At 34.8% G+C, this 9,954-nt stretch overlaps 1 protein-coding gene across 1 annotated transcript in view; it reads right to left on the bottom strand.

Moving 5' to 3' along the window:
* Positions 1 to 2,645: 2,645 nt before the first annotated feature.
* LOC131167010 (peroxisomal nicotinamide adenine dinucleotide carrier) overlaps positions 2,646 to 9,954 on the bottom strand; it is a 28,323-nt gene continuing 21,014 nt past the window's right edge. The window contains exons 7-11 of the mRNA XM_058125731.1: positions 4,891 to 4,959; positions 4,713 to 4,823; positions 4,449 to 4,517; positions 3,662 to 3,716; positions 2,646 to 3,230 (exon numbers count right to left, since the gene is read on the bottom strand). Coding sequence (XP_057981714.1) covers positions 3,037 to 3,230; positions 3,662 to 3,716; positions 4,449 to 4,517; positions 4,713 to 4,823; positions 4,891 to 4,959 — 498 coding nt within the window. The 3' untranslated portion in view covers positions 2,646 to 3,036. The remainder of the gene's footprint in view (positions 3,231 to 3,661; positions 3,717 to 4,448; positions 4,518 to 4,712; positions 4,824 to 4,890; positions 4,960 to 9,954) is intronic.

Raw genomic sequence — 9,954 nt, 5'->3', positions numbered from 1 at the left:
CGGCGTAAAATCAAGGTAAGGCTTGGTTTTCAATTCTGATCCGGTAGTTTTGTAGGTATCAGTCTTGTGAGTATTTTCTGTACTGTGATTTGTAGGTTTTGGAACTCGGTTTGCTGTTTAGGAGCTTTGGAGTTTGGGATTTGTGATTCAGGGTTAAGGTAAAGGGAAACTATATTATATTGGTTATTTTTTAAATCGGACTCGGTGGAACTGTGGTCCATGTTCCTGTGTGTGTTTTGGCTACTCATTTGGGGAGAATCTAAAGGGGAAAACTATGGGTTTTTCATTATTGTAGTTTTGGGAAAAGGGGCGACTGGCTGAATCCCGGGATTTGTTGAAAATCGACCATATGTGTGATTTATACTGTGATATTGAGATGGTTGTGCCTTAACTTTGTTAAAACTGTATTTGTTTGGAAAACCACGATTTAGATTACCAAATGAGTGTGGTTTGTTTGGTTATATGAGCATACATGTGTGTGTGATATGTTGAAATGCTAGTAGGAACACGGTTTCAAAATTATTCCGGGTATTGAGAGTGTCCGGCTCTATATCCGAGGGTGTGTTATCGCCTGCCATGTAGGCAAGAGTGTCCGGCTCTATATCCGAGAGTGTGAGCCTATTCCGGCAGATCAGGCCGAAGGGTGTGGATCCACCAGTTTAGCGCCGATACGATGCCATGGGAGTTGGGGACTAGTCATGTGCCGGTGGCGCCGTGTTCGTGGGTTGGCTACGGGCCAACTCCGTATGTCGCGCGCCGACTTCAGGCCGAAGAGTGTGACGACACTAAGGATTACTGATCATGTGTATGTATTGTGACGGGGCTGAGTATAAATGGCCTCCGTATGTGTGCGTGTATGCACTATATAAATTAGTACTGGAATGCATTTAACTGCGTGTATGTTGTATCATGATAACACTCAAATACCACACACCGATATAACCTGTGTTCTTCCTTACTGAAAGGTGTCTCACCCCTACTGTACGTATATTTTTACAAGTCCTTCGGGTAACTAGAACTAGCGTCCTGGTGTAGGGAGCGTAGTGGCCGATGTACTGCGTTAGCGCTTGGGTAAGTGTTAGGACTGTAGTTTTGTTAGGTTGCCATTTTGAGTTGTATTTGGGCACCCAGTTTGTACGTTTTGTTAGAGTCATGTTCTGCTCTTATATAGACTCTGGTATGGTACTGCATATGTGTATATAGATGACTTTTTCCGCTGCGTATATGTTTTGATTGGATGTGTTTAGGGTGCCTAAGAACCCCACGGGGTCGGACCCTCATCCAGTGTACTATATCTTGTAATGATTTATATGATACAGGGACAAGTTAGGTTACATTCTCACCTCCGGGTCCCATTTCGGGGTTCAGGGCGTGACAAAAATTATGAAAGAGAACCTCTAATCATCAAATCATGTGTATTTACAAGTATATTCTAGAAGACAAATTTTAAGAAATTCCAAAGATACCATCAAATAATTTGAAATTTGATTGTTTCATGTCCCTTAATTTTATAACTATAATTTTTTAAAAAAATATTGCCATTTTAAAGCTCTCATGAACAACTATCTTTTGAAATTTCAAGGGCAAGCTTAGGAAGAATTCATTAGCCCATTGCACATTTACAACCTCTGCGCCCACGGCCTTTTTTTTTTTTTTTTTTCATGAACTGTAACTTTAATATGGGAGAGCCCTTTTGACCCACTTAGGCGGCACTAGATAAAAATATTACCATCTGCCCATTGATGCATCTCTAATATGGGAGAGCCCTTTTGACCCACTTAGGCGGCACTTGCCCATTGATGCATCTCTAACAATTCACTAGGCAAATACAAGTGAGGAATCAAATCCTGAACCTTGAGATCACCAAAACTCAAATTTGCCCTTACCACTTGAGGGCCGATTCAGTATCATTGTTTTTGATTTTCTATTTTTGTTTCTGCGTAGTAAAGAAACAGATTATAAAAACACATTTGTTTATATTATTAATTTTCTGTTTCTATTATCAATTTTCAGTTATTTGCTAAAAAATTAAAAATTAGATTTTATTATTTTCAATTGTTTTGATAACTTATTGCTAAAATTTTAATATTCAAAATTAGCTTTTTCGATTAAATTATTCATTTTATACACTTTTAAATTAAAATCAAAATTAAATGATCATATGAATTTAAATATAATTAAAAAAATATACATAAATTTTTTAAGATAGTAATAAAGTCAATTATAAAATACTTTTTACTATTTTTTCAACTGTCATGCCCAACAAAATTTTTATTGTAAAGTAAAATTTAAAAGTAGAACAATTAAAGTAAAATATTTATAATATAATTTATTTTTACTATAGTAATTTTTTAATATGCATTATTTATAATTTTATTATTTTAATCATATTTTCATAATATTATTTAATTTAAAAATAAAAATAAGCATTTTTTTAATTAAAATTTTAATTTATATTAATTTCATAAATATTAACCAAACAAGTTACTGGTTTCTAATTTTTATTTTTGATTTTCTCTAATTTTTATAGTGATACCAAACAGTCCCAAGTAAATCCTGCTGGGTGGCCCACGGCCAATTTTAGGGCGAGGGGACAAAAAAATATATAAAAAAAAAAAAACTCATACCATTGGCTAGACACGGCAGATCAAACACACTATAATAACAAACAAACATAATCCACGGCATATTGAGTACCCACTTTGTTTCTCATTGCATTGATACTGGACTGCCCAGACAAACCTTTCATGACAGTAAATTAAGAATGCATTATTGGTGTGTTTCAACTTTCGTATGACAGTAGTCCGATGCCGAATTGCTAGGTCTTCATTCTTTCAACAAATCAATGACAGACTTCCTGCTAATATACAGTTATACAGGAGGAATAAATATTCATAATCAAGCACAAGATGAACTAGCGATCATATATTTTTCCCAACCAGGCTCCTATATCCCATGCCTGTTTGAGCATCCTGTTTTAAGATCAAATTGTGCCCAAGGAAGACTGAACAAAGAGTAAGAGAATAGTATTTTCAATCATGGAGGCTTTGCTCTTGCTTTGTTAATGGCATTCTTTGTAAACAACAGCTGAGCTCCCTGGACAAGTTCTTCTTTAACCATGAATAAAACAGCAGCAGCCAAGACACTTTGTACGATTTTTGTGCTCATCCCTTTATAGAAGCCAGAGAAGCCTTCATAGCGGACCATCTTCACAGCAGCATCAACTGTGCCTAAGTTGGAAATTTTGATTAAACAAAATATCACAACATGGATGGAACTAATAAAAATGTATAAAGGAAATATAGAGAATAATGAAATAGAAGGTTTAGGAAAATGAGATTGAGCAAACAAGAAACCCCAAGCAGGCTCTATGAGATTCTAAGAATCATCTTTTAGACAATGAAGGCCAATTTCAATGGATGAATCACAAAGCATTTTACTGGATAATTGTGAATATTCTTGTTCATTAACACTGAGAAGAAAGGATGAATTGCTACAATCAAAAGAATGGGCAAAAGAATTTGAATGTCTAGGATTGGGCATAATCCTAAAGTTTTCTACATTGCAAAATCATAAAATGTTGTGGACTATCAACCATCTTTGAAACTTGTTAAGTTTTTTATACAAGGAAAAAAATATATATAACCATAATAATTCCAACCTTTATAGTAATGCCTTTTGTCACCACCAATAACTTGTTTAGCCTGAAGCCTTGACTGCACATGCATTAAAATTAATAAGAAACCAAAATAGATACCCAAAAAAGAAGAGGGACAAAAATACACAAGCCAAAATCAACAACCAATCAAGATCTAAAACCATGACAATTTTGATTAAAAATAAAGAATTACAGAAGGCGAAGTCAGGAAGGAACAAATAGAGCTTAATCCATAGAGGCATATGTTTGCTAGAGATTTGCAGACTCCACTACCAGTCCTTTCGGGCTAATGCTACTCAGCAGCTGCCTCTAATTGGAGGTAAATGGTCAACCCTACCAATAGGTTGATTGAGGTACTGTTTAAAAAACCTTCTTGGTGCAGGCACTGCCTAAAGCGCTTACTGATTGCACATTTGACCTAGGCCAACAGAACTACAGTCCATTCTCAAATCTAAATTTACTTGGAACAAAGGTCTGGTAATAGGGTATTGCTAAAAAAAGGGGAAAGATATGCCCTTGCATAATGAAACATCCTCAACTAATTCAACTTCCTACCCCCAACCTGGCAGCCACCTGCCTGCAACCTGCTAACTACCTAATTATCATTCCATTATGGAGCTAATATATATATATATATATATATATATAACACTTCGGACAATTTGACCAAATTAATTTGAAAGAGTTGGCTCATATAAAGGTTTCTGTTAGTAAATAGTAACCAACTCCAGCCACGAGACAAGCCTCCATGGTAGGATTTTGTTTTAGGGACATCATATTCTATCCTTACCTTCACTACCAGAAGAGGATAAGTCACAACAGTAGCTCCAAGCTTTGCCAAAGCTCCAAGGAGAAATATCTAACAAAATATTGAGCGACCTGATCAGCAAAAGAAAGCTTTTTTTTTTGGGGGGGGGGTGGGGTGGTGAGGGGTGAGTGAGGGTGAGGAAGAGGGGAGAGAAGTATGCACCTACTGGAACGATAGGTAAAAATTTTAGAAATTACATGAAGACGAGAGATTCTGAAAAGTAAAGGAATTGAGGTAAAAACTAACCTCCAAAGCAGTTACCCTGGGGCTACCCCCAATTTTACTCGAAGCACGTCTTTTCTTTAGCTTTTTCAACATGGTTTCATACAGCATGAACTGTATGGAAGGATTGCTCACCTGTGAACAATAGCAGGAACAATCAGTGACCAACCATTAGCACATGAAAGAGTCACTCATCACATACCATGATCAATGTCGGGAAAACACCTTTCCAAAAACCCAAAACTCCAGCTTCATCATAGACTTCTTGAATCTGAACATTGCATACATTTTTAATCCAAAAATCAATGCACAGCAGCTAACATAATATGGATCAAAGGTCAAGTCTGAAAAAGAATTCAGAAGTCACAAAAGGGTTATGCATAGCACCATTAAAATCAGCAACAAGCTCTATAAAGAACAAAAAGATCACTAAATTCCCTTGTTATACGCATTTTCCACCAACCATTTAAATAAGCCCTGCCAATATAACTATCTAATGTAAAATCCTATCAATAGATCTTGATTATCCTTGGTCTCCACAATGTTCTTAAGTAATTCCAAGAAGACAACAATGGCTGTCCTTTTTCACTTTTACTGATAGCGATGTTTCAAAAGACGAAGGCTTAAGGCGAGGCATTTTAACCCTTAAGAGACGAGATTTAAGCCTTAAGGCTTTGGGGCATAAGCCTTTTGAGAATATGTTTTCAAGATAAAAATATGCTAAATAAATTATATATATATTTAAAATAAATAAAAAATTAAGAAAATCACAAATATAATATAAAAGAGAAAAATTAGATATACTTTGCAAATTACTTGAAATAAAAAATTGTTAACTTAATACATGGCATAAATCATGACAACAGACAGCTATACTATTTCAAAGTTTAAGCTATTTTCATAATCTAAGATACAACTCTCAGTTCTTTTGGAAAAGTTGAGGTTCAAGAGTTCTATAAATCAACTCATATTATGACATTCCTTTTTACAAACATGTAGTTAAAATTTTCTAACCAATTCTAACTTCATAATCACAAACACAAAATGCATTAGCCTCAACTAAAAAGGCCGAAAAACAAATGTCTTTTGTAAAAATGTGTAAACCTCAGCATGTAAGGTGTTAGCCTTTTTGGAATTTGGTATTTTAGATTGGACCTTGAGGCATTTTAGGAATGCCTTGCTTTGAGGCAAGCCTTGATTGAGCCTTTTAAAACACTGACTGGTAGCATTGATTTTCAATTGACGAAAGAACCAATAATGTATATTTTCCCATTTATTAATTATCATTGCCCTTCCACTTCTATGCAGAAACCAAAAGAATGGAGATTCAAAGTTGAAGTCTCCACCATAACAAATTGATCCCATTTTTCATCTTCTCTGTATTACAAAGAATGGGAGCAAAAATATTTCTCCATGCTTGCATTCAAATTTCATCAGTCACACACAGATGTTGATGTGATGCTTGGGAAAATCTAACTGTGCACCCACACAAGTGCATACACAGAAAGACAAGATGCACAGGCACACAAACATAAATGCACACCTGTAGAGCCACATTCAAAAACATGACAATGAAGAGAAGAAACGCTAACAAGAAGTTACAAATAACATGGTACAATCATTAGTTACAAATTTTGTCATGCAAAATTTTTAAGTGGAATGTTTAAGGAGAAATTGCATATTTATGCATTAATGAGCACATGGGCTAAAATTTAGCTTCAGTCCACCAAGTCCAATCAAAAAGCATTTGGTAAAGAAATTGATGATACTGCAGTGGCTATTGCAGCACGAGGTTGTTCATGTTACTAACTTACTAGTAACATTGTATACGAAATTGCACATATCCTATAAGGAGTTTGGTGCCAATTGAAATACCTATATAAAGTTAAGACATCATTGGATCAAGGGTTAACATGGTATCAAACGTATTCTTGCCAAGAGGTTCTGGGTTCTAATCTTGTTAACTGTTTTTATAGTGTGGTGGTTAGAAATTATCTTTTGGCCTGTAATGGTGGTTATTTATCATTGTTTCTCTTCACATGCAATCGAGCTGCACATGCGGGGCAGTGTTAAAGCTTGATATACATTGTCGGATCACAATGTAACAAGTTAGGCTTTCAGGTAAAGTGGTAACCTAACAGTGATTGTTGCATGTAACTAACTTTCCATACCTATACTTCATTTAACCCCTCAAGACAAAAAATTTCCTTCACATCTGCTAGCCATATTGTCTAAGAAAACCTCTAGTGGCATTTTGTACTATATTATTTTCACTTTCATTTCTCTTATAAAAAATCTGATATCATCACTACATCTACAAAAATTTATTGATCTTTGTGTGATGACAACAGTGACAGAGTTTGTCAGCTCAACCTTGTAAAACCAATGGGTTAAGCTAATGAAAGGGGCATGAAGAGAAGTTGTCTTAAAACCATTAAATCATAAGAAGCATCACACACAAGATTGAGTTGTGGTCAACCAAATTATTCTAAACAAAGATGAAGGTTACAGCCAATTTTTAGGATTTTTACTGAGCAGATCCAGTATGTGCATGGTTTTCTAGTTGAATCCGGTTTCTCCTTTTTAAATGGATAAATTGATGCATAAGCAACAGACTAAGGTGAATGGATTATCTTAGTGACAGCCAATATGTTCATTGTTCACACAAGTGCAGCAGTAGCTAGTTGAATTTTTTGTTGACCAGCTAAGTCACTTTCACCTTAAAGCCAAATAGGGGGTGATGAGAAACCACCAATGGAGGACTTTAGGTGTTTATATTGTAGCTAGGTTTTTATATTTAGTTTGGGAAACCTCTTGTTATTTTAGAAATTTAGTTAATTAGGTTTATTTTTGTGTGTTTAAGTGCTTCGAGGTTATTTTGTATTTCCTTGTTTTGTTGGGGCTTTAATGTAAATATGTGTTTTAGCTAGTAGTGGTATAAATCCTGAACGTGTAAAGGTCTACTTGGTATCATTGTTGTTTTCTATTTCTACACAGTGAAAAAATAGATTACAACATGTTTGTTTATGTTGTCAGTTCTCTATTTCAATTGTTGGTTTTTAGCTATTTGTGAAAAAACTTAAAACGATTTTATGATTTTCAGTTGTTTCGGCAACCTATTGCCAAAAGTTTTAATATCCACAAATAATTTTTTGAATTAAATCATTCATTTTATTCGCTTTCAAATTAAAATTAAAATTAAATGATCATATAATTTTAAATATAATTAAAATAAAAAATATATGCATAAATTGCAAAAAAATAATAATAAAAGCAATTACAATATAATTTTACTATTTTTCAATTGTCATGTCCAAAAAATTTTTACTATAGAATAACTTTCAAAAATATAGCAATTAAATAAAATAATTATAATAAATTTTATTTTTATTATAGTATTTTTAAAATGTGCATTATTTTGCAATTTTATTATTTTAATCATATTCTTATAGTATTATCTGATTTAAAAACAAAAATGAGCATTTTTTAATTAAATTTTTAATCTATCTTAGTTTTATAAATATTAACAAACAGGTTGTTGGTTTCTTGTTTTTAGATTTTATTTCTAGTTTTTGGCTTTCGGTTCTGATTTTCGTTTCTGTAATTTTTACAATGATACCAAACAGCCTCTAAGTTATTGTACAGTTAATCATTTGAAGTTAGAAATGCAGCAGTTTCCCTCTCTGTCTCTCTCTCCCCTGCAAGTTCTCCTTCTGCCTCTTCTTCTTCTTCTTCTTCTTCCTTCTTCATCTACTTCCTCCTCCATCTCTGTTTGCTCTGCCCCTAATTCTGTCTCTTTCCCTTGTCTATTTCTGAATCCTTCTCTCCTACATCAAATTGGCATCAAAGCAAACCACGATCACTACACAACCATTCAAAATTCAGCAGGAGCTGAAGCACTATTTATCAGCCTGCAACTTCTCCAGAAAATTATGCTCATACCACTGGTTCAAAACCATAACTTCCAGATATCATCTTGCAACACCACTACACCATCGAAGACAGACGTCCTTGAAACACCTATATGTGAAGTTTCATCCCCATCCAACCACCGGAGAGCCCCCACACGCTGGCTGAAACTTTTCCAGCCAACCCCCATTCAAATTCTCACACTTCTGGCTGCTTCCTTGATTATACAGCCACCCTCACTAGAATCCCCACCCCTTGACATATGACCAGACGAAGCATCATTGCTGGAGGACCCTCTTTGGCAACACATGTGCCCAACACGCCGGCAGCCTGCGAGTGGGAAAACTTCTAGAGAGTTTACATGCTTCTAGATTTGCAAAAAATTGCCTCCAGCAGCAAAAAATTGGGTTTTCCTAGAGATTTTGAAGCAGAATTTAGGGGAAATTCAAGTGTTAGCCAGTGATACATGTTTGGAGGATAATCTCAGCACTAACACTGGATCAGAATTCACTTGCTGCATTTTGTGAGCTTTATTTTGTGAAAACTTGAGAAATTGGGAAGTTAGTTTGAGATAAGTGTATTGCCAACATAAATTTTCAGAGTTTGAAGGCTTGCCAGCATTCAGATTGAGGCCCAGCCAGTGTGTCTTGAGATTTACTACGACAAATTGGTCGTCCTTCGTGAGATTTTGATGTTGGTCTGAAAAAATCCATCTTCCATTGTTTAAAACATATTTTTTGAGGATAAGTGTTTTCTTGGAGCATCTGCAAGAAATTGAAGTGAAATATTTGCAGAATATATCAAAGCAACAAAGTCATAGCAAGGACCTTTTGGTAAAATTGTATGAACTTACACTACTTGGACTCCATAGAAATTGATTTAATATTGCTCATATATTTGGTACTTATCTGAATTTGCATCAGGCCATATTTACTCTCCAGTTGAAAAAAAAAAAAAAAAACAAAGTCAGTTCCATTATGTGGGTCTTAAACAGCTCTCTTCTAGTGTCACCACTTATTACTTTAAATTTACCAAGTAAGGAACCTAGAATGGTAATTTTGCTCAAGACAGGGTTGAGGAATGAAATCAGAAGGTATATAAATGTTCAAAAACTTACGATATGGTTTTGGAAGCTGAGAGATTTCTCCAGCTACCAACCCATCACACCACTTCCTATTTTAAAGAATTCCATTAATCTAGATCAATTTCTCAATGGTCACAAGGTATTCCTAGATCCACCCAAGATTTTCTAGAGAAAACTCAACTTGTTGAGGATTTCAAAAGTGCCCATCCAAATTATTGCATAATAGAATATCATGACTACATAAATGATTTGCATATTACCAATGCACAGTTT

Source organism: Malania oleifera, chromosome 10 (assembly GCF_029873635.1).
Source record: "Malania oleifera isolate guangnan ecotype guangnan chromosome 10, ASM2987363v1, whole genome shotgun sequence".
NCBI lineage: Eukaryota > Viridiplantae > Streptophyta > Magnoliopsida > Santalales > Ximeniaceae > Malania > Malania oleifera.
This window is presented reverse-complemented; position numbering and strand designations above follow the sequence as displayed.